Consider the following 25,924-nt stretch of genomic DNA (forward strand, 5'->3'; position numbering starts at 1 on the left):
TCTGATAACCAATCATGTTGTTATAGAGTGTTAAAGACAAGGCTCAAGAGGAACCCAGTAAAGAATTTTCCTTTTCCAGAAAGGAAATAGCACAATGGGGAAATAGAGTCAGGAGGATCCTAACCTTTCCCAGGCACAAATATTCACATTTAAGCAGTTCTCAGACTGCTGCATGTGCCATTTTCTACTATTGGCTTTATGATAATTCAGACAACTATCCCATTAATCAAAACTCAAAACAAATTCGGTCCCAGGAATTTTTACCTTAAATAATAAAACTTCACTAACATCAACTTAGGCCTTGAATATCTTTCCTGATGTTTCCTTAACAGTTAACATTTCATTAATCCTTTACTTATAAATAAAACTGTCCATATTCTGGGCTTCAAACATACAGCAAATATCTAATAGTTGACTCAATGTTAATTGGTTGAAGCTACATCTTTATATTATCTTATATATTTTCGTAATAGACAAGATTTTCAAATGATAATCTGCTATTATAATAAATATTAGTAGTATTAGTAGTAGTATTACCTATTTTCAAATATAATTTCAAATAGTTTTCAAATATCTAATTTTTATCACATCCCAATTCATATGTGACAACATCCAGACACTTGAACTGCCACTCCAGGTAATGCCAGGACTCTCCCAGGCAGCAGCTGGGTGGGACCTGCAGAGGACTGGCTCTGCCCTGGAGACACTGACTAACTGGGCTTTGGGGGGGGTGTGTGGCAGAGGGCACTGCCTAGGGACTGGTGTCAGGAAGGAAAGGAGGGAGGGAAGGAGGAGTTTACATTCTGATAGGTGTATGGTGGTATACAAGATGTTGTAAGGATTTTATTAACCTCATTTCATAAAAATGTTCACCAAACGCTCTGCCTATATGTAGTTAATATATATTATAATATGTAATATATATATTATACATGCACATATATACTTGTCTCCTACTCCTGTGAGTATAGATTGTTTCATTCCTAATACTTTTATCTCTAGCACCACAGTGTTCCTCACTTAGTGGGGCTTAATATAAGCTTTCTGGTTTATGGATTGTGACCTTTTCCACAAAACTAAGTACCATAGCTGTGTTTTGAACCTGCTTTTCTTAATGCCAAGTCTAGTCTATATCAAAGACCAGTATTGTGTGCTGGTGGGGGAAAAAAAGATTAGAAAAAACAGGTTGAGGTCATAAAAATAATGATTCTGATCATCTTTGCACATGCAGTGAAACCAGCTCTGCCACGTTCTTGGATGGCCTCACCAGGGAGGCCATTCAGTTACAATTTTCTGATCTTCTCGTTTCTCGATCTTAGCACAGGACCTGGGACATAATTGCTGCTTAATGATTTCTGACTTGACTTGAATTTTCCCAAGATTATCAATATTGACTTAGATCAGCTCTTCCAATCACATATCAACTCACTGATCATTGAACAAAAACATCACATCTAGAGTGAAATCCAGACAACAGTATTTATTAAGTGCCTACTGTCTGCCAGGGGCTGAGCCAAGAAAGCTACAAACAATTCCGTCCTCAGGGAGCACCCAGTCTAGTGGGGGAGACAACATGAAAACAACCATATGCAATATACTCTCTCTGTATACACACATGCACGTGTGCACACACACATATACACATACATACACACATATACACATACATACGAAAGTACAATATATATTACTATATGTGGAATAAAATGGAGGTAACTTCCAAGAGAAGGCACTAGCTTTAGAGGGGAACAGGAGAAGCTTCTTATAGAAGGTGGGGTTTTAGATGAGACTTGAAAGAATCCAAGGAAGAACATATAAAGTGGGAGAGCAACCTAGAAATGAGAGACAGCCAGTGAAAAGGCAAAATTAGGAGATGAAGTGTTTTTGCAAGGAATCACAAGGAGCCCTCTGTAACTGGAGTAGCTCGGTGGCATCATGGATAGAGTGCCAAGTCTGGGGTCAGGAAAACTTGTCTTCATGAGTTCACATCTGGCCCCAGACACTTAGTAGCTAGGTGACCCTTGGCAAATCACTTAACCTTGTTTGCCTTGGTTTTCCCATCTGTAAAATGAGCTAGAAAAGGAAGTGGCAAACCTCTCCAGTGTCTTTGCTATGAAAACCCCAAATGGGTTCAGGAAGAATCAGATACAACTGAATAACTACAGCAAACCTCCATAACTGCATTGTAAAGTATAGAGAGGTTTTCATGATAAATTGGAGAGGAGTAAAAGGTAAGAGGATTGGAAAGGCTTTAAAAGCTAAATAGAGGGTTTTTTATTTAGTCGTGAAGGTAATAGGGAGCCACTGGAGTTTACTGAATGAGGGAGAAGAAAGGTGTGTATAACATGGTCAGACCTCCGCTTTAGGAAAATCACTTTGATAGCTGAGTGCATGATGAACCACATTTGGCAGAGACAAGGCCAGTAGACTAAGTGGGTGACTGTTGCAGTGATGGTACAGAGAATTTAATTTCATATTTATAGACGGCATAGAATTCCGTATTTCTTGTAATTGTCTATTTCCTTTTCTCCTCTTCCACAATTGTTAAAGCAGAAACATGGGAGCTGGGTCCTTTAAAATGTTTTTCTTTGCCAGGGTCAAAGAAATCACACAGTATCTGGTCTACTAGGGATGAGCCTCTCTGTACTTTGATTTGCCCTTGGACAGCAGTCTTTGTTTACCAGCCTGCCAGAACTTGCAAAGCCTTAGAAGACCAAGGTTGTCTCTGCTTCATGATGAGACATTCTCAGTTCTGGCTAGACAGGTCTACTTAGTGTTCTTTCTACATTTTCTATGAGTATAGACTGTTTTGTGAGTGTAGACTGTTATTCAGGCCTAAACTGTACTCTCTCCTCACCTCTGCGTGTTGGAATCTTTCTTTTTTATTTATTTTTAAAATTTATTTTTAGTTTTCAACATTCACTTCCAGAAGATTTTGAGTTCCAAATTTTTCCCCCATTTCTCCCCTCCCCATCCCAAGATGGCATGTAATTTGATCCAGGCTCTCTCTATATATACAGTATTACTGAACCTATTTTCACATTTGTCGTTTTGTAAAGAATTAGAACCAATGGGAGGAACCATGAGAAAAAAGAAACCAACAAGAAAAGAGAGAGAGCAGATAGTATGCTTTGATCTTCATTTAGACTCCATAGTTCTTTTGCTGGATATGGACAGCATTTTCACTCATGAGTCCTTTGGGGTTATCTTGGATCCTTGCATTTCTAAGAGCTAAGTCTATCAAAGTTAGCACACATTGTGGCTGTTACTGTATACGACGTTTTCCTGGTTCTGTTCACGTCACTCAGTATCAGTTCATATAAGTCTTTCTAGGTTTTTCTCAAGGCTACCTGCTCATCATTTCTTATAACACAATAGTATTTCATTACATTCATATATCACAACTTGTTCAACCATTCCCCAACTGATGGGCATCCCCTCAATGTCCAGTTCTTTGCTACCATAAAAAGAGTTGCTCTAAATATTTTTGTACATGTGGATCCTTTTCTGGAATCCCTATTTTTCTTCAAAATTCACCTCCTTCCCCCAGTTGTTAGTATTTCCTGCCAGCCCAACAATTATCACATCTTTATTTTATCTTGTAATTTACTTATCTGTACATATATTATTTCTCATTAGTAGCATGGCTGCTTTAGTTTCGAATTTTGTATCCTCCAGATACAGAATGTCTGGCACATAGTAGGGACTTAGGACATGAACTGAATTAGATTGAATTCAACATCTGATGTTAATCACAATGAACAACCTCTTTAGGATCACCTAAAGTCTTTGGAATCAGTGTGTAACCTTTTTGAATGATTAAATATCTTTTAGTGTATGCAAAAGATCTGCCTTTCCAAATCAGCCTGGAGCAGGATTTGACTAGATCTTGACCTCAATACTTTGAGAAGTATGCCAACTTGTCCTCATCATAATTTTTAATCAAAACTGTCTGAGTGCACATTCCCTCTCTCATCAGATAGGTTTTAAGAGGCATTAGGAGCCTGGTGCTTTGGGTATTACTATGCAAGTATGCTCATATTATTTTCATTTCAGAGAGATTTTCAGCCCATTTCTAATTTCATCATTTACATATTAGTTCAATACCCCATATTTTGAATATTGTTTTTTCCTGTATTATATGAATTATAACACTGGTTCCCTCCCTCAATACCATTGACATATTTACTTTATGTTGTAGAATAATGGAATTCAGAATAGGAATGACCCTTCCTTTCCTTCCTTCTTCCCTCCTTCTCTCTCCCACCAATCAATCTTCTTCCTTTCCTTCCTTCCTTCCTTCCTTCCTTCCTTCCTTCCTTCCTTCCTTCCTTCCTTCCTTCCTTCCTTCCTTCCTTCCTTCCTTCCTTCCTTCCTTCCTTATCTCCCTTTGTCTTATGCTTCAGCTTAACTAGGGGAAAGGAAAAGAGCACCAAAACTCTTATAACAAATATACGTAGGCAGCCAAAATAAGTTTTCACATTAGCCAAGTGCAAAAATGTGTGTCTTATTTTGCACTTCATAACTCCACCACTTTTCTGGTAAGAGCTGCATTGCATGCTTGATCTTCAATTTCCCTGCAAAGATCATCCAGTCTTACCTGTGTCCAATCAGGGATCCTGAGGCCAATATCCCATATTGGTCCCCTGGTTGTAGCCCAGTGACCTCAAGGGGTGTCAATAGTCTGTGACATTTTAGGGTTTCATCATTTACTCTGTTAACAGTTGCCTCTAAAAATGTCTTTGAGGTGAGGTAATCCTTGAATAGCTGCATTTTATTTGTTTCATTATTTTATTATTGATATTATTCCTATTATAAGATTTGTCATTTCATTGGTGTAGAGAACTTCCATCTCTCTAGCCACTACTTAAATCCACTTCATAATGTATCATACTATAGTTACCATCTATATGGTGCTTTAAGATTTGCATAGTACTTTAATACACATATATTTGAAAGACAGTTATATATGCAGAAAATATTACACATGTAGAAAATATATGTATAGATTTTATAGAGATTTATATATATTACATATACCTATATTATTACACATATACATACATGTACATGTATATGTATATATGTTTTTCTTCCCCCTTTGAATTCTCATAACAGCCTTGGGAGATAAGTGCTATTTTAAAGATGAGGAGACTGGAGTTAAAAGAAGTTGACTTACACAGGGTCACACAGTTAGTAGATGTCTAAGGTGGATTGACACCATTCCTTACCATCTAATGCTATGTCCACTTTACCAAGGGACCTGTGTAGAGCTTGAGATACATTTGCTTCTACGGTCTTTCAATATCAGCTCCCTAAGATAATCAAGTTGAGGAAATTCAAGGAACAGGGAGATAACTACATTTGCTTTGTAATCTCAAACTCCTGATTTTGAGGAAACTGAGACCTGTTGTTATTGAATCATTTCAGTCATGTTTGTGACCCTATTTGGGGTTTTCTTGGCAAAGATACTGCAGTGTTTTGCTGTTTCTTTCTCCAGCTCATTTTACAGATGAAGAAATTGAGGCAAACAAGGTTAAGTGACTTGTCCAGGGTCACACAGGTAGTAAATGTCTGAGGCCAGATTTGAACTTGGGAAGAGGCATCTTTCTGACTGCAGGCCGATTCTCTATCCACTGTACCACTGAGGTGCCTCAGACTGAGGCCTAGGAAGATGAATTGATTTTTCCAAGATCACGCAAGTAGGAAGTGGCAGAACTGATACTGGAACTCTTATCTCATGACACTAAGTTCAGTGCCCTTTTCACCAGTCATGCTACCTCCCCTTTTTTAAAAATCTTTTCTTCCAATGCCATAGGCATGAATTAGTGCCCAAGAAAAAAATCTTGGTTAAAGCACAAAATATAGGGTTCCATTCTATCAGTGACGGACTTGTGTCTTCAAGTACATATGAATCCTTTTTGCAGAACTTCTGGCACTTAAATGTCACTCTCTCCTAACACAAAAATGACGATTGTTATACTTATTCTAAATAATTATAAAACACAATAGCTAAAAACATTTTAAATATATTATCTCATTTCATTCTCACAACAACTCACAACAGTCTCATTATTGCCATTTTACAGGTGAGAAAACTGAATTTGAGAGAAGTTAAGTGAATTTCCAGGAATCATATAGCTAGTTAGTATCTGAGGCAGAATTTGACTTTGGGTCTTTCTGACTCCATGTCTGACATATGAGTTCTAAAACCAGCAGTCCTAGAATCAAACCTCAGCTTGCCACTTAATATCTGTATGCCAGGGTGCAACTCACTTCTCTGCTCTGGACCTCAGTCATCTATAAAATGAAAAGTATGGATTTTAAACTGAGACTGCTCCCTAGTCCTGGAGCTGTAATCTTATGATCCTATGATATTTAATTGAGAAGATGCCAGTCTACTTTGGTAGAGGAATGTTCCTTGAAATTCCCCATATTATTAAATTTATACAGACATAACCTTATGCATCCACATGCACATGTCTCCAGTCAGCTAGTCAATAAGGTTTTGTTAAGTGTAGATATGTTCTAGGCATTCTGCTAAATGTTGTACAGACACACACACACACACACACACACACACACACACACACACACACGAATTCTCAGGCCTGAATGCCTGCCCATCATCCCACAGCTAACATGATCCCGGGATCAAACCTCATTTTCTGGAGTTCAGCTCTCTTTGCATAATACCTGACTGCCGCAGTAGGACAGCGAGGTGGTTCAGTGGATAGAGTGCCAGGCCTGGAGTCAAAGAACACTCATCTTCCTGAGTCCAAATTCGGCCTCAGACATTTAATAGCTGTGTGACCCTGGGCAAATCATTTAACCCTGTTTGCCTCAGTTTCCTCATCTGTAAGATGAGCTGGAGAAGAAAATGGCAAATCACTCTAATATGCAAAGAAAACCTCAAATGGAGTCACAAAGAATTGGACACAACCAAAAAAAATGAAACACAATAAAACTTCCACCCTTATGTGTGATTACATGATTGAGAAAATGCTATTATGCCAACCACTTGAGGTTAATTTTGAACATTTCAGTATCAGTTCCTTTAAATTCTTCCATGGATTGCAGGAAATAAACACATTCTTTAGCCTAGCTGCTGTGATTAGGCTCTCTTCTCAGCAGTGTTTTAGCAGATGAGTGACAGCTACCTTATTTTCACTTGAATTTGATGGGTCCAGTATCCTTGGAGATGGTCAAAGAAAATAGCTCATAGTCATTGGGAAGAATTATGCTTAGAGTATGAAATTAGAATTATATAATCTCAGAGGTAGAAGGAACCTCTTAGGTCCTATAGTCTAAGCTGAACCTGAGCAGAAATCCTCTCTAAATTAATTTTTTTTTTAATGTAAGATTATAGTTCTAGAGCTGGAAGACACCTTGGAAGCCAGCTAATCCAACATCCCTCATTTTTTATAGATGAGGGAAATGATGCCAATGGAGGTTAAGAGATTTAGTCAAAATCGTATAGGTAGTAAAAGGCAGAGACAGACTTTGAACGCAGGTCCTCTGACTCCACAGTCTGTGCAGTTTCTAGTATCAAACTACCTGTTTCTTTGTGCCTTTCCCTCCCTCCCCCACCACCATATACTGCCTTGCTTACAGTTTTGGTGTTCAATAAATACTGCTGATTTTCCATAGACCCAAATGGCAGAACTGAATATGGTTTAAACTATTGTAGTTCCAACTGTTTTGAGAAAGTTTAAGAAAGAATGAAACACTTCACTTTGAGTAGGGAGGAGGGGAAAGAGGAAGAGAGGGGTTCTCCTTTGTTCCTTGGCTTAGCTTAGCTGTTTTTCTTTGTTATAAAGAAAGGCTTCCATCATGGCAGAATAGGGTATAGATCTGGTAATGGCTGATGCCCACATAAAAGGCATTAAAAATGTAAATCAGTAGAAAAGACATATAACAGCTGATCGTTGTAAAAACCATTCGTTTTTTGTTGTTTTTTTTTTTAAAGTGTGATGCTAGAATGAGATCATTTTATTGGCTCCAAGCTTTGTTTTACCAGATGGTGATTCCTTTTCCTGGGAAGGCTTATTGAATGGCAGTGCTATATTGAGTATTTAACATAAATCAGCTACATTCCATTTTTGGAAATTCATTGTAAAAATAGCTTCCATTTTAGATAGAAAAAATGATCATGAATGCCTTGACTTAGAAATATTTAAAGTAAAGATATCAAATCAAGCAAACAAGCATTTTTTAAGCACTTACTCTATGGTAGACAGGCAATTAGGTGGCTAAGTAGATAGCCAGGAAAACTCATCTTCCTTAGTTCAAATCCAGCCTAACACTTACTAGCTATGTGGCTCCAGGCAAGTTACTTAACTCTGTTTGTCTTAGTTCCTCATCTGTAAAATGAGCTGGAGAATGAAATGGCATACCCCTCTGGTATCTTTGCCAGAAAAACCCTAAATGGGGTCACAAAGTGTCACTTGTGACTGAAAAATGTCTGAACAACATATGGTAGATGTTGCCCTAAGTGCTGGGGATTCAGAGAAGGTAAGAACAGTTCTTTCCTCAAGGAACTCACATTTTTAATGAGAAAGCAACATGCAAACTATATATGTACAAGATAAATGTAAGATAAATTGGAGGCAATCTCAGACAGAAAGCGCTGGCCTTGGCAGCAACTAGGAAAGGCCCCTGGCTGCAAAGAGTGCTGAAGCCAAGAGGTCAGGACATAGACATGGATATAGATAGTGGACAGAGTGGCAGGATGGCGTCTTGGTTGTGACAGTAGCTCTTTTCACCGGATCCTAGAGTACAAAGTAAAGACAAAGAAAGGAGGGAAGTTAGGAAGGATCCTAGTTGTGACGGATCTAAAAAGCCAAAATAGATTTTATAGTTGATCTGGATTTTGTTGTGATTTGTCCTTTTTTCTCTTTTGAAGAGGACGAATGACAAGGGGAGCACAGTTTTTTGATTTGTGCATGAATTGGATTTAAGTGAGGCAGAGCTGTGTAAAGTCATCAACCTCACTCTCTCTTTCTGAGTCATTGAAAGTACAGTGGCAAGGCCAGGATTGAGAAGGTGAAGGGATATGGTCCATCCTGTCCTGTAGGATGATCCCTTTGGAAGGCTATTGGAGGAGGGACCAGAGCGAGGAGAAACTTGAGGCAGACAGACCAACCAGCAGAGTATTGTAGAAGTTAAGACATAAAATGGTCAGTATCTGCACCAGTGGTGTGACTGGATCAGAGGAGAGAAGGGGCTTGTGGGAGAGATAGCATTTTACAAGGCATCTATTTCTTTAGAAAATAATAATCAGATTCAATTCAATCCATTAAGCATTTGTTATGTGTGAGGAACTCAAAATACAAAGAAAAAAAACAAAAGCTGAAATATCCTTGCCTTCAAGGTCCTTATATTCTACTAAATTTATGTTAACTACAGTTGCTCTGCTGCTAGGCTTAATCATACAGGGTCTTAATTTTCAGCTTTCCTACCTAAGGTCTATACAAGGAAAGCGCTTACAGTATTCATTGTACTGTTGAGGTGAAATGAAAAAATGTTTTTTGTTGATTGACTACATAAGTTTGAGAAGGTCTTAATGATAAGGTTTTATTGGAAACTAAACCTGTTAGCAAATGCTTAGGAGGGATTGGTCTCAGCATGGAAATTCATGTGGTAGAAATGGAGGTCTCAAACCTGGTCTTAAGCTTTTCTCTCACATGTCCCTCTTTTACAGCCTACTGAAGCCTATAGGGCCATTTTCAGAATCTTATTTTTAAAGGCATGAGATAAAATACATAGCATTAGAAAGGGAAGCAATCATATTGAAATAGAATTATGAAAAAAATTAAATGTTCAAGGACCTTAAGTTAAGGAACCTTGAATTAAAAAAAAAAAAGGGTATTCACAAAGTATATTTTCTCCAAATTGAAGTATCACTTGTTTTTATTCAGTTGTTTCAATCAAGCCCAACTCTTTGTGACCGTTTTTGGATTTTTTGGGCAAAGATACTTGAGCAGTTATTGCCATTTCTTTCTTCAGCTCATCTGACAAATGAGGAAACTGAGGCAAACATGGTTAAGTGACTTGCCCAGGGTCACATAGCTAGTGACTGTCTGAGGTTGTTTTTGAACTCATGAAGATGAATCTTCTTGATTCTAGACCTGGCACTTTTATCTGCTGTGCTGCCTAACTACAACACTACTTCTGAATTATCAGTTCATCAGACATTGTGATACTGTGCTAGACACTTTAAGAAAAAAAAAAGATAACTGGCTAAGACTAGGGAGCTGAAAGTCCTATTGGACTCTGCCTTAGTCAAAAGCAGTTTGTCATCCTTTCATTTGTTCAGTAAACATTTATTAAGCCCCTTCTGTGTGGGAGGCCTTGTGCTAAGCTCAGGGTATACAAAAAAAGAGCGAAAGCCAGTCCCTGCCCTGAAGGAGTTTACAGTCTGATGGAAGAGACAACATGCAAACGGATATGTACAAAGCAGGCTGTATACAGGGCACATAGGGAAAGCACTGGAATGAAGAGGGGTTAGGGAAGGCTTCCTGTGAGATTGAGAAAGTTAATTAATGACAGAAAGCAAATGAGAATAGTGGTCTCTTGACTGGTAGTCCTGTGCTTTCCCAACTAGACTGTAGTAGAACAGTATCTTATAACATCTATAGTAGAAATTACTGCTGTAGAAAATGTTCAGCAATGTAAAATTTTGAGTTTTAATATTTATTTTCCATATATATTCTCTTATCTGTGACCTGTTGGTCATTGAGTTGTTTTTCATTCTATTTAAAATAAGTTCCTGCTGTTAGGAGCTTTTTGGTCATCACAAATCTGTTAGCCCTTTAATTGCACCTAAGTGTCTGTGTTGTTCAGTTGTTTCAGTCACGTCCAGCTCTTGTGACCCCATTTGGGGTTTTCTTGGCAGAGATACTGGAAGGGTTTGCTATTTCCTTCTCCAGCTCATTTTACAGATGAGGAAACTGAGGCAAACAAGGTTAGGTGACTTGCCCAGGGTCATACAGCTAATAAGGGTCTGAGGCTGGATTTGAATTTGGGTCTTCCTGACTCCAGGTCCCATACTCCATCCATTGCCTAGCATGTTGGTAAACCCAACTGTTAGATAACATAATTTTTTTTTAAAAAAATGGACTCTAGCGGCTATTTTCTCCCCCCCTACACACACACACACACACACACACACATACACACACACACACACACACACACACACACACACACACACACACACACACTATTTTCCTATCTTTATCTCTGTCTTTAAGTGCAGTGTACTTTCCACCCTCTTGTTTTTATACTAATATTTACACAGCTGTCAAAGGTATTTCCCTTTATTTTTTTGATGGGGGGGAAGGGAAATCGGGGTTAAGATACTTTCCCAGGGCCACACAGCTAGTAAGGGTCTGAGGATGGATTTGAACTCAGGTCTTCCTGACTCAAGAGCCAGTAGTCTATCCACTGTGCTACCTAGCTGCCCCAGGAAGGAATTTTTCCAAAGCATAGATCTGATCATTCTACGAATTCCATTGACTTCCAGTTGTCACCAGAACAGAGATTCTTAAGTGTGGACCCCACCCCTGGTAATCTGGTGAAACCTACAGACCCTTTCTCAGAATAATGTCTTTAAATAATTAAAGAAAATTCTAAGTTTCAGTTAAAGTTTACTGAAAATAAGGATGTTTTTTTTTTTCCTATCCAAGTTCACAGACCCCTGATATATATCCACAGTTTAAGACCCAGTTCTAGAGGCAAGTATAACCTCTTTTATTTGGCACTTAAAGGGCTTCACAATTGGCCCCCAGTTACAACATTCTAGCCCTATTACATCTCTCCCCTTCATGCACTGTATGGTCCAATAAAACTGGTTTTCTTACTGTTCTCCATATGGGACACTCCAAGTCCCACTTAGGACTGTTCTTTATGACTGTGAAGCCTGCCCTCATCACTTCTGCCCCCTTAGCCTCTAGTTTCCTTTCAACTCAAGGGATATCTTCTACATGAAGTCTTTCCTTATTCTTGCCCGCACCTATGAGCTGCTGGTGCTCTCCTTCTTACTTACTATGTATGCACTTTGCTTATGTTTATATATAATTGGGGACTGCCTTCCCCTATTAAGTTTAAGTTCCTTCAGAAGAGAGATTTTTTATTCTTGCTTTTGTGTCCTAAGTACTCGTCACAGTGCATGGGAAATAGTAGGTGCCTAATAACTGTTTATTGAACAATTCCTGATTTATAGACAGTTCAAACTAGAGCATTTGCTATAATATTCATCATGTTATACCTCCTTAAATTCCTCACATTATCAGGTTCCTTTAATATTTTTCCCAATATTTTTTTCACTCAAAACTGTGTCTTATTTCCAAAGTGACCATGCTTTCTGAGCCAAAAGTATTTAATGATAAACAATAATCTTTTGCAAAAGGATTTTTCTTTTTTAAAAAGCTAGATAAATCCAGGAGCATTTAGTCACTGTTTTTTATTCATAACCTGTTATACCTCTCTTATTAACTTCTCTGATTTCTTTTTTGTGGGGGGGAAATATGATTTTCCCTGGTTCTTTTCATATCCTTGCTCTGATTAAATACATACTTTTTATGCGTATGCTTTTCTGAATCATCATTTACAAGGGCTCCTTTGTTACTTCTGCAGATTTTTTTTTTTTTTAGCATTTATAACAGAATTACAGAAATTGATTTGGAAGGGACATTACAGGTGGTTTTTTCCAACCCACACTTGAATAGTAATCATCTCTACATTAGCTTCTACTGATGTGGTGGAGGGAGAGGGAGATGGAGGGAAACAGATGGAAAGGGGAGGAAAGAAAGAGAGGATAGATAGATAGATAGATAGATAGATAGATAGATAGATAGATAGATAGATAGATAGATAATAAGGTATTTAATAATGATCCAAGCACTGTGTTAAGAGCAAGGAATCCTAATGAAAAAATATAGTCCCTGCCCTCAAGAAGCTTACCTTGTGGGAAGTGTGAGGTTGAATGTCATAATTGTTTTAATTTGCATTTCTCTAGTAGTGATTTGAAGCATTTTTTCATATGGCTATTGGTAGACTGGGTTTCTTCCTCTAAGAATTATCTATTCATATCCCTTTATTAATTCAGGAATGACTTTTTCTTATAAATTTGAATCAGTCCTTTATATATCTTGGAAAATGAGACCATTATTAGAGAGACTTGCTGGAAATATATTTTTTTCCTATATGTTTCCCATTTTAGTTTAGGGAAAACAGGCATATTGATTTAGCATTGATGGACTTGTGAATGGGTACAACCACTCTGTGAAGCAATTTGTAATTACAGACACACAAATTATTAAGCAGTCTGTGCTCTTTGAAACTGTCAGTGCAAAGTCTGTACTCAGGTGGCATTTGATCCTAGGCCTAATGGATGTTTTGGAAGCCAGTGGATAAAAGACTGTGGGTAGGCATTGTGGGTAGAAAATGGACACAAATTTGGAAGCACAATCATCTTATATATAAGAAATGTAAATAATCCAAATAGTCCTTGGATCATTTCCCCCTCCTGCTGGCTACTACCCCTCCTCCTCCAACTTTTTAGCTTTTTAAAAATGTGTGTTCAGTTTTTCCCCCTATTAAAAGCTTCTTGAAGGAAGGGGACTGCCTTATACTTTTGTGGCACCTCTAATGCTTAGTACAGTGACTGGTACATAGTAGATGCTTAAAAAACATTTATTTTTATGCTCTTTGAGCACAGACATTCTTATTTTTTTGTCTTTATATTCTCAGTGACTAGCATATAGTAAGCATTTAATAAAAATTTGTCAGTTGATAATTTTAAAAAGTGTTTTCTACAACAGTTCAATCAACTCCTGGCTCTTCCAACAGTGTATTAGTGGCTTCCCCTTAATGTTGCCTTGCTTGTGTAAAGGACATTTTCCATAGTGGAGCTCATGCCTCTCCTATGCTTGCTTTAGGAAATGGGAAAAACTGATGTCGAGTCAGAAAGTGTACATCTAGGGAGAGTTATGGAGGAGCTCTGAGTATAAGTCATTATCAACATTCCTTTGCAAATATCTATGCAGATGCTTAAGGGGAATTCTAAGATACCCCTGGGTGGAGTGCAAAGGTCAAGACAGAACTAAATTGCTATTATTTATTGTCAGAGGAAAGAGGTCTTTTTTAAGACATATACTGAATTGTGTAAGATGACATCTGTATAATTTAAAAGTCCACCTAGTTTGCATAGTTAGAATTCCAAGCTTGGAGTCATGAGAATCCAGGTTCAAATCCTGCCTCAGACGCTTGCTAGCTCTATGACCTCAGGCAACCTCTCTCAGTCTCAATTTCCTCATCTGTAGAATGAGGGAGTCTGATGTATGACCTCTAAGTTACCTTCAATCTCTACATCTATGATCTCATAATGGTTTTCTTCTAGTGTATGTCAGTAGACGCTTTCATCCATACTCCGCATAAATTGCCTTATATCTGATTTTGATTTTGGGGACAAGGACTGGACTGGTAATTTCAATGGTATTGGGACCTCCTGGGTGAGGAAATTGCCACAACCAATTCAGGTCAGCACCTCCTCTGCAACTTTGGTCTAAGAGAGTTGCCTAAGAGCTAAGAGTTTGTGACTTGTCCAGGGTCCTACAGCCAGTTATATGTCAGAAATGGGATTTGATCCCAGATCTTCTTGGCTTCAAAACTAGCTGGCTATCCACTGCCACTATAAATTGGTTATTTTGTGACTGAAATCATATCTACCTGCTCACATGAGGTCAAGTAAGGGATGTTTATTGTCCCCAGGACATATTGTTATAAGGGAGTTCCCTTATTTAAAATAAAATGTATTGTCAAGCAGTAATTTAAAATATGCCTCCCTCTTCCATTCAGGTTCAAAACTTTATTTGTGGCTGGTGAACGCTGTGATGTGGAGACCCTGGAGTGGTCAAAAAATGTTTTCAGAGTACCAGTCTTGGACCATTGGTGGCAAACAGGTGAGAAGTTTTCAAATGCAAACTGAATTCTTAATGGAAAAAACAAAAATAAGGAGAGGCAATCAATGGATGTCACCTAAGGTTCAAGAGATAATTAATGTATGGTATGGAAATTGCCATAACCAAGATTAACATGGCTCTGATTGCAAAGATAGGGCACCACTGGGTATTGTGAAATTACCTTGCTTGTTTCCAACTATGTTGTTTCTTTTCTCTTGGTTCTCTAGACTTGAAAACTTAAGGTCATCTTCAATTCCTTCTTAGATTTTATTTTTGGTTACAATTACTTAATAGCGTTTCATGTTTTCCAATTACATTTTTAAAGACAGTTTTCAACATGTACTTTTATAAGACCTTGAGCTCCCAATTTATAGCCTCCTTCCCAAGATGGCAAACAATTTGATATAGGATATATTCCTTTCTTAGATTCTTGTGTTCAGTTTTAGCAGATTCATCTCCAATGCATCTTTTTTCCTCAATCTTACAGTTTCCTTTCCTGCTTATCATCATACATCTGAATGTATCTTCACATATGGGAAGGCAGTCTAGAATAGAAATGCTAATAATAATGAGGAATTTTGTCATGTTGCTCAGCCGTTTCAGTCGTGTCTGACTCCCCGTGACCCCATTTGGAATTTTCTTGGCAAAGATTCTAGAATGGTTTGCCATTTCCTTCTCCAGTTCATTTTACAGATGGGAAAACTGAGGCAAATGGGCTTGACCAGGGTCACACAATTTGCACGTGTCTGAGACCTGGTTTGAACTCAGGTCTTCCTGATTTCAGACCTGGCACTCTATCCACATTGCCACCTAACTGCCCAATGATGATGAGAGTAATGATAAAAATCATGGCATTTTTATAGCACTTTAAGATTTGCAAAGCACATTACAATCGTTGGTAAACATTTACGATGTACGTCCTGTGTGGCACACACTTTGTCAAGGATTCCCAGAGTTCATCTAGTCCCTCCCCCATATTACAGATAAGGAAGCTAAAGATTGGTGAGAAGAAGTGACTTGGTTGTAAACCTCAGTGGCAAGACTCAAATGCAGGACCTCATTCTAGCGCCAGTACTTTTTCCTTGGTAACATCCAGTGTCCTCATCCTAAGATTCTTTTAGGACTCACTTTGATTTCCATTTCTCAATTATTCAGCCTGGAATTGGAAGGGACCCTAGAGAGAAGTACTTTAAATCATTCATTTTACAGATGAGAAATATAATGCCCAGAGAAGGCAAAGACCTTGTCCAATGTTATTTGGGTAAGAAGTGGCACAGATAATGCAAACCTATTTCCTCTGATTTTCCTTTCCACTGCATCACTTTGCCTACTTTGTGATATCTTTCTGGTGTACTGTCAGTTTTCAGTTGTGTTTGATTCTTTAAGACCTCATTTTGTGTTTTCTTGCAGAAGATACTAGAGTGGTTTGTTATTTCCCTCTCCAGCTCATTTTACAGATGAGGAAACTGAGGCAGACAGGGTTAAGTGACTTGCTCAGAGTCATACAGCAAGAAATATCTCCAGATTTGAACTCAGGAAGATGAGTCTTCCTGACTGTAAGCCCAGCACTATATCTACTGTATAAACCCCTACTGTTCGTTCTTGTCTCCTGTAATACTTAATCTGTATTTCACAATCTCGTGCTTTAGTGTTTATACTGCTGGTCTGATCAACTCCAGTGGAACACATTGTACATTGACCCTGACACAGTGAGGTCATTTTGGTCCTCTTCAAGTATGGGGAAAACAACCATTCCTTTGGGGACAAAGTCCGTTTCAGGGATGTTTGTTTTTGTATCCCCACTGATGTGTCCAATAGTTGATCCAGAACTGGTCTTAGATTTCAGAAGACCTTGGTTTATATTTTGCTTCTGTCACCTATTAGCTGTATGTCCCTGGATAAGTCAATTAACCTCTCAAGTGTTCCTAACTCTTTATGACAGTATATTTCAGAGCAAATGCTGATTTGTGGTGGGAGAGGGAAATTCATCACTGGGATTTCCTTATACCCTTAAAATCCCAGGAGTGGGACAAAATTCCCATTGCTTAGCACAGTAAGGATTCTTGAGTTGTTTTGTAGGCATATCATATTCTACAAGGGACAGTGGTTTCAACAGTATAGATATACTTTCTAACAATGCAGATCATCCAAGCTGATACCTTAGTAGCTCATTTTTAATAGTATTTTTTTTCTAATTACATGTAAAGATATTTTTTGACATTCATTTAATATTTTTTTAAATTTTCTCTCTCCCTCCCTCTCCTATCCCTCCCTAAGATGGTAAGCAATTTGATTATAAGTGTACAATCATGTAAAATAACATATTTCTGTAATAGTCATGTTGCAAAGAAGAAATAAACCAAAAGGAAAAAAATCCACAAAAAAATTAAAGTGCTTTGATCTGCATGCAGACTCCATCAGTTCTTTCTTGGGATGTGGATAGCATTTTCCATCATGAGTCCTCTGGACTTTTCTTGGATCTTTATATTGCTGAGGAGAGCTAAGTCCTTCATAGTTGATCATTGTACAATGTTGTGGTTACTGTATACAATGTTCTCCTAGTTCTGCTCACTTCACTTTGCATCAGTTCATGTAAAGAGTAACTCATTTTTGTGACTTGCTATGCTGAAATAATGTAGCCACCATTTTGGTTGTGAGCCACTCTGACCTGGCTTGTTGAAGTATTAATCCAGCTAATTGTCTCATGTGTACCTGAGGCCTGTCCTATCTGGCAGGATCAGACAGAGCTGTTATTCATTCACATGACTGGTCTGAGAATACAGAGCTGTACTTCTGATCCATAGCCATTAATCAAGGCAACTGGGCAGAATTCTCACACTGATTTCTAGTTAAAGAAATTTGTGACCTCGAACAAGTTACATCAAGTTTTCTGAACCTCAGTATCCTTATCTGTAAAAAGAAGGGATGAGCTAGTTTATCTGTGAGATTCCTTTCCTTCTCTAAATTTTGTAGCCTAGTGTTCCTAAGTAGAACATTATTAGGGGACGTACAGTCTCTGTTCCTAAATATAGCATAAGCTAGGGTCATAGAATCATTGACTTTGAGCTGGAAGGAAATTGAGACCATTTAGTCCAGCTTCCTCATTTTACAGATAAGGAAAATGAGGCAAATAAATTTAGGTGACTTGCCCAAGGTCACAGGCCAGATTTGAACCCAGGACCTCTCACTCCAGAGCCATAGTTCTTTCCACAGTAAATATGCTTAAATGCTTAAATATGCTTAAATGCTTTTTATTTGACTATTGTTTTACCCTTTCTGGGCTTCTCCCTCATTCATTTAATCATTCATACTTTGGTTTGAGAGCCAGTATGGTTTAGTGAAAGAATGCTGGATTTGGAGTCTGGAAATTTGGGATCAAACCCCATAGCCACTACGCACCAGCTGTGTGATGACAGATGAATCAGTTTCTTTGAGTTTTATTTGCTTTTCTACTAAATGGTAATAATAATGCTTGCACTACCTGCCTGATATGGTAATTATATGAAAACTGTTTTTACAAATGTTAATGCATTATATTAGGGTGTTTGTTGTTCAGTCGTTTTCAGTCATACCAAACTCTTCAAGACTCCATTTGGGGTTTTCTTGGTGAAGATTCTGGAGTGGTTTGCCATTTCCTTCTCCAGCTCATTTTACAGATGAGGAAACTGAGGCAGACAGGATTAAGTGACTTGCCCAGGACCACACAGCTAGTAAAGCCAGATTTGAACTCTTAAACATGAGTCTTCCTGATTCCAGGCATTCTGGCATTCCTGGCATTCTAACCACCACGTAGCTGATGATCCAGTATTGGTCAGTTGGTCAGTTCCTAATTACTTTGGAAGTTGTCTCATTACCCAAACTTTTCAGAAATATTTACCTTCTTCAGGAGTAGTGGCCTAGTTTTCTAATAATATTACCTTAAAAAAACTTTTTTTTTCCTCAGAGAAACTTGACAGACTGTAAATAGCATTCATTGTTTTCCCATTTTTATTTTTAAAAACTCATTAATGTTGTGTGAGTGTAACAATAGGCATGTCCCTGATCCACTTAGCTTTAGCATGAAAAAGTTGGGTTTTTTTTGTCTTGGTATCCAGGAATATCTTTATGCAGAGGTTTTTGTCATATTATTAGAAACTCAAGCTCTGGGAGCCATGTAACCCTTCACTCTGTCAACAATTAAAGCAAAGCTCTGACCTTTGGTTACTCATAACTCCACTCAGTTATGTCACCTATTTTACAGCATAGAACCTTAAAAATCCAGATTTGTAATACAGATGTATACTATTGACTAACTGGTGATTTTTCTGTCTGTTAGTTTCATTGTCAAAATCAAGTCTGTTTAACAAAAGTAAACCAGATGTTAATTCTAAAAAGAGAAATGTTCAAAGTTTGATGTTGTAGATTCCAAGAAGCACTTTGCCTTCCCCATGGTTTTTGTTGCATTCCTTGGATTTAGTTTCTTAGCAAAAGGATGTTTCTAAGTTCCTATATGGTGATATGTTGAATGGTTGTGGGGAAGGAAGTATGTTTTAGAAAGGATGAAAGTGGACAGGCATTTCAGAAATGATCTAGTCCACTTCATACCTCAACAGGAAGCCCTTTTTTTTTTTTTAACATCCTCAAAAAATGATCATCTAGTCTTTGCTTTAAAATGTCCAATGAAGAGGAATTCACTATTTTCCCAGGGAATCCATTCTACTTTTCAATGGCTCTGATTGGTAGAAAGTTTTCCTTGCACTAATTCATGATGGCATATTGGAACCCTTTGCTTTGTCTTTCTTCTAATGCCAAATGGAATGTTTTTGTTGTTTAGTCATTTTCCATTGTGTCTGACTCTTCATGACTCCATTTGGGATTTTCTTGGCAGAGACACTAACATAATTTGCTATATCCTTTTTTTATCTCATTTGACAGATGAAGAAACTGAGGCAAACAGGGTTCAGTGACTTACCCAGGGTCACACAACTGTTAAGTGTCTGAAGCCAGATTTGAACTCAGGAAGATGAATCTTCTTGACTCCAGGCTGGATACTCTATCCACTGCACTACCTAGCTGTCCTGAATGGAACATCTCTAACCACTTTTCTGCAAAAAAGACTATTAGCTTCTTGAAGACAGCTTTCATAGCCCACAAATTTTCTCTTCTTTAGGCTAAACATTTCTATTTCTTCAACCAATTTTCCCATAGATTTAGCCTGAAGTCTTTAACCATTCTGGTTACCTTCTTTTGGACTCTTCACTCTGTATTTTTCCCTCTTAAAACATAATACCTAAGACTCAACCCCATTGTCCAGGTGCAGTTTGACTTGGGAAGAATAATGAGGGAAAATTATTATGTCTTAGACATCTGATGCTGAATTAATATTTCTGGATTCTTTTTCACATTGTTGACCCATTGAACTTGAAGTCCTCAGATATTTGCATGGAATATTCTTCCCAATTTTGTACTTTTGAAGTTATTGTTTTTTTATCTTAAGGTAAAGCGATCTATTTATCTTTGCATTTCGTCATATTTGATTTGGCCCAATTTTTCCTGCCCAGATGTTCTAGAATTCTGCCTTTGTCATCCAGTCTGTTGGCAATCTGTCTCAGCTGTTGGGAAAAGCTAGAAATAGCACAAAATCACAGATTCCTAGTTGTTTCACTTGAGACCTCCCTCCCATTTGATATCAAATTATTCATCACAATTCTTTGGGTCATCTTTTTTCTCCTCCATCTCTCCTACTTTCTCCCCCTTCTTTTCCTACTTTCTTTCTCCCTCTCTCCTTTTCTAGATGTTTTATTAACCGTTGATAACTAACATCTTCTAGATTTTCCCTTCCTTACCCCCCCACCCCCCAGGAATTGAAGTCCAGCTCATCGGCCTTTATGGTTTTCAGAATATAATCTCTGTCATTTAAAAAGTGAAATCAGGATATTTGACCTTCATTCTCTAGTGCTCCTCTCCATTTCTCCCAGAGTCTCAAAAGTCAATGTTAGTAGCTTATTATCACATCTGCCTGTTCATTCAATACCTTGGAATGTAATTTATCTATACTGGTGATTTAAACTTAACAAAGGTAACTACACATTCTTTTCTGATCTTCTTACCTAAAGATATTTGATTTTAATTCCCTATTAGAGTTTTTCTTCTTTTCTTTCCTAATCAAAGATTGTTCTTGGCAGAGAACACAGAAACAACCACAAATTTGGGTGGCTGTAAGCAGAAGCATGGGGTAATGGGGAAAAACACTAATTCTGGAGTCAGAGAAGTTGGGTTCAAATCTCTTCTTTCACACTTTTTATGTGTATGACTTCATTCAAGTCATTTAATCTGCCTGGTGCTCAGTTTCCTAATCTGTACAATAGAGTTGGACTAATTGGCCTCCTGATAAGATTACTTTCAGTTCTAGATCAGATCTTGTGACCTCTTCGTTGTTCATTCAGTGCTGTTGCATTCTTCCTTGAGCAATGGTCATTTTCCTCTCCTCAGTACCCCTCTATTGTCTTTAGCTTTCCATGGCCATTGAATGGAAGCCATCCCATTAGCAATCTAGGTTTATTTGCAGAGGACAAAAGCAATCCTTGTGTATTTGAAATCTACTTGTAAATTGCAGTGGGGAGAGTTATGTTGGACTTGGGGTGGATAGAAGTTACAGTTTTAAAATGATTTTTAGTAGAAATTTATACAATAACAGACTAAAGATTGAGACCACTGAAAGAATGCATTTCTAAAAGTATCTCCCTTTTATACAGAGAAGTTGGGTCTTCCTGGATATGAAAAGAGGAAAACTGTCCCTCTCTTACCCTTTAATGTTATTGTGGGCCAGTTGTGTCCAACTCTTTGTGGCCCCCATTTGGGGTTTTCTTGGCAAAGATACTGGAGTGGTTTGCCATTTTCTTCTCAGCTCATTATACAGGTGAGGAAACTGAGGCAAACACTGTTAAGTGGTTTGCCCAGAGTCACATAGTCAGTCAGTGTCTGAGGCTGGATTTGAACTTGGGTCTTCCTGGCTCCAGACCCAGAGTTCTATCCACCTAGTTGCCCTACTAACTACCTTTAACTAACCTCAGTAAAAACTGCCTTTTAATTGAGTAAAGGGAAATAATGTGCCCCGCCAGCTCCAGCAACTGTTCTCTGAGGAATTGTGGTCTTTCAGATTGGATCTATAATAAAGTTTATCAAAAGTAAACTGTTTACTTTCTTTGCTATCTCTAGATATAATAGCAAGTACAGATGTATATAGTTAATGCATGGAGGCTTCTGAAAGGACTTACTGAAGCTTGAGAAACTAGCAGATGTGGTCCCCAGTGGGAACTGAATTTCATGGGATTTTGCGATTTTTCTTTAATGTGTTGTTCAGAGAGAATTAATAGCTGCACTCTGTCAGTGCAGTGGTGCATTAATCAGGTGTGAATAGGTTCTCATTACTGTGGGAGATATAGTGGGGTTTTTTTTTTCCCTAACAAAGACTTGTACTTTTCCTACTCCTGTTTTTTTGACATTTGGAGTGCCATTAAATGTTTGAGCGGATGTGCTCACATGCATAACTGAACTTTGGAAGGAGAAAAAGTTCTTGCTCAATTAATGTCCCTCTGAAGGTTTGTCCAATTTACAGTGTATAAATCTTGGCATGTACATACTTGTTTGCATGTTGTCTTCCCTATTAGAGTGTGAGTGCCCTAAGAGCAGAGAATGTTTTGATTTTTCTTTGTATCTGTGATGCCTAGTGCTGTACCCAGTGCTTAGTAGGTGCCTGTTGACTTGAATGGTAGCAGGCTTATATTGGAAGGCCTTTGTTTACCTAAGAAGAAAGTCCTATACCAATGAAATAATTTTTTAAAAGCGCCTTTTTTTGTTTTGTTTCAGGGTATTATATATGTAAAGATATAAGCAGCAGGGTATCATAAATACAGAATTGCTCAGAATCCAGAAAACCTGAATTCACTGTCTATCTGCAGTTCATATTAATTGTGTCATCCTGAGAAACTCATTTAAATATCTGAAAAAAATCAATATCCCTAAAACAAACTCTAAGATTATACTTTATAGAACATGTGCTGATTTGCATTGGTAGAGGGAGTTCTTTGCCAATCAAAGACCAATGATGTGATATGTGTGAATGTATATGTGTATATATGTGTATATATATATATATATATACATGGATATGTACATATGCACATACATGTAGATATATACATCGATATACATACACTTCATGTATATATAGGCAATGGGACAGAATCTGAGATTTCACTGTTATGTAGAAATCTTGTGGTGATAAAATTCTTTACATCAATACAACATGTCGCCATCTTTATAATCATTCATTTATACATGAATATATATTCATATGTAAGAATATATATTCACATATATCGTATGTATACATGTGTAGATTATTGTTGGTGGTGGTGTTTGCTCTTCCTTCTCGAAGAGGGCCATGACATCAGAAAGATGATGCCATGACTTGCAAGTGAATTGGATTTGAGTGAAGGAGTGCCTCACCTTCTCCTCTGGAGCCATCTGGGTCCAGTGACCAGGTATAGATTAGAATAACTAGAGATGTTCTCCACTCATATATTTATAAACAACTACTGGATATCTGGGATATAGTCTAGCTGGAGGAAAAGTGGTGATTTTTTTTTTTTCATTTTACTGGAATCGTGAATTATAATTCAGTAAGGTCAGCTACTAGATCCAGTGGATAGAGTTTTAGACCTGGAGTGAAGAAGACCCAGGTTCAAATCTGTCACCAGATATCTAGTAGTTGGGTGTAGGTATGTATATGCGTGTGTGTATACATTTATATGCATACATACCTACCTGGACCCACATGTGTGTTTGTATGTATGTGTGTATACACACACAGAAACATACACATATATGCATATTGTGTGTTCTCTACAAATATGCGTATATCAGACAGCGTTGCATAGTGCTGTTGGGTTCACATTTATTAATCATCTGGATTTTGTCTGTCTGTCCGGGGTGCACTGTAACCAGGTTGTATGTGCTTTCAGGAGCCTATTTTAAAATTTTCGTTGTGAGCACTGATACTTCAGAAATCAGCAAATACTACAAATCACAACTTGATGTATTGTCTTGTTGATTCCTAGATTTAATAACGTGATGGAGAAAACATTAGTAATGTAGATTAAAATTTTAAAATGTGCTATGTATGATTTTGGGGGGGAGGGGAAAGCCATTTGTTAACCATTTCCCATCACAGTCCTGGACACTGGACAAGTAACTAAAATGCTTAATACTCTAGATAGCTCCCTAAATCTGTATGTGATAAAGACATCCTGTGTGGATAGAAGGAGATGGGATACTACAGTAGTTCCATGTACCAGTGAAATCTCAGATTCTCTCTAATTGCTTCTCTGTGTGTGTGTGTGTGTACATGCATGAGAGTGTAAATGAAGTATGAAAACTAAATGCCATGTACAATTTGTAAAAATCAGCAGAACTTACTTCATAACTAAAATGTGTAAATAAAAATTGATTAAACTGTGTGACTTGGAGTTTAAGAAAACACTCTAGTCGATATGTGTTTATAAAACCAGGTTGTTTTTGTGACCCAATTGTAATTTGTAATCTCTGGGATAGATTTCTTGTGACTAACAACAGCTTTTGTTTCATTAATAATCATGCTCTTGGGTTACTGCTTTATTGTACCTGAGGCTCAAAATTGAGAACATAGTATGTCAGAAAGCTGAGAGCTGATCATTTTTAGAGAAGAATTTTAATAAAGACATGTAGTTCTGTACTAGGGCAACTTTGATCTGGCTTGTGACTGACTTAGTTTAACTTTCAAATCCTTCATTAAGAGAGTCTTACTGGCTAATTTTACTGAGATGGGCCATGTCTTTTTGTTGCTCCAAATGTGTACAAAGGCTGAAAAATGGTCATTCGCCCAGCTTCTCCCATTGTGCAATGCCCTAGAAGAGAGAGATGGAAAATATCTGCTCCATTAACTGATTGCATTTTTTACCTTTACTTTCCACTCACTTAGAAAACACAGCTTGAAAATAAGCATCTGTAGACCAGGGTGATAAAACGAGGCTGTAGTGTCATTTTTCTTTAAAACACTGCTTAACAAGGGAAAAGTAATTAAGAGAACTGGACTGTTCTTCTATGTGTCATTAATTGGTGAAAATTTTATGCACAAAAGGCCCAATGAATCTTCATTTTATTAAAGAGCCATCACACTGAAAAAAAATATTGCTACATTATCTTCCTTACCACTAAAAGGGAAATTACCAGAAGTGAATTAGGGAAATTCTGCTTCAGAGAAGAAAGACTATTGCAATAGGGTAGAGTCTGAGAATGGTTTTCAGATATTTCCAACCACTGTAAAAAGCTTTTTTATAATGAAAAAGCCTCATTTCTCATAAAAAAGAAATCAGTAAGTGGAAATGTGAATCTTCTTTTTTAAAGAATAAATTTTGAAAATACCTTGGAGTTAAGTGGACCTCTTTCCTTCCCAACATAACATTTTGCAGCTACTTCGATCAGATTTACTATCATTCTCATGGGAAATTACATTAATCAGTCAACAAGATTTATTAAGCATCTGCTGTGTTGCAGGTTATGTGCTAGGTATCAGGGATACAATGTGTGTTCGTCCTTCGTTGCCAAAGAAGATCATGCCATCAGAGAAATAATGACATGACTTGCACTTGACTTTGTTTTGAGTGAGGGAGGGCTGTGCAAGCCACCAGTCTCACTTCTCCTCCAGAGCCATCTGGATCCAGTGACCAGATATTCATCAGGATGACTGGAGATGACCCAGGATGAGGCAATTGGGGTTAAGTGACTTGCCCAAGTCACACAGCTAGTGAGTGTCAAGTGTCTGAGGTGAGATTTGAACTCAGGTCCTCCTAACTCCTGCACTGGTGCTGTATCCACTGCACCACCTAGCTGCCCAGCAGAGATACAAAGAAGACATGGAAATAGTTCATGGTTTCAAG

The 25,924-nt window shown here is 37.8% G+C and overlaps 1 protein-coding gene across 3 annotated transcripts in view; it reads left to right on the forward strand.

Moving 5' to 3' along the window:
* ACSS3 (acyl-CoA synthetase short chain family member 3) overlaps positions 1–25,924 on the forward strand; it is a 261,782-nt gene that overhangs the window by 168,232 nt on the left and 67,626 nt on the right. For all 3 annotated transcript variants that reach the window (XM_072655479.1, XM_072655482.1, XM_072655481.1), the window contains one exon: positions 14,863–14,966. In XM_072655479.1, coding sequence (XP_072511580.1) covers positions 14,863–14,966 — 104 coding nt within the window. The remainder of the gene's footprint in view (positions 1–14,862; positions 14,967–25,924) is intronic.

The sequence above is a fragment of the Notamacropus eugenii genome, chromosome 3 (genome assembly GCF_028372415.1).
Source record: "Notamacropus eugenii isolate mMacEug1 chromosome 3, mMacEug1.pri_v2, whole genome shotgun sequence".
Classification (NCBI taxonomy): Eukaryota; Metazoa; Chordata; class Mammalia; order Diprotodontia; family Macropodidae; genus Notamacropus; species Notamacropus eugenii.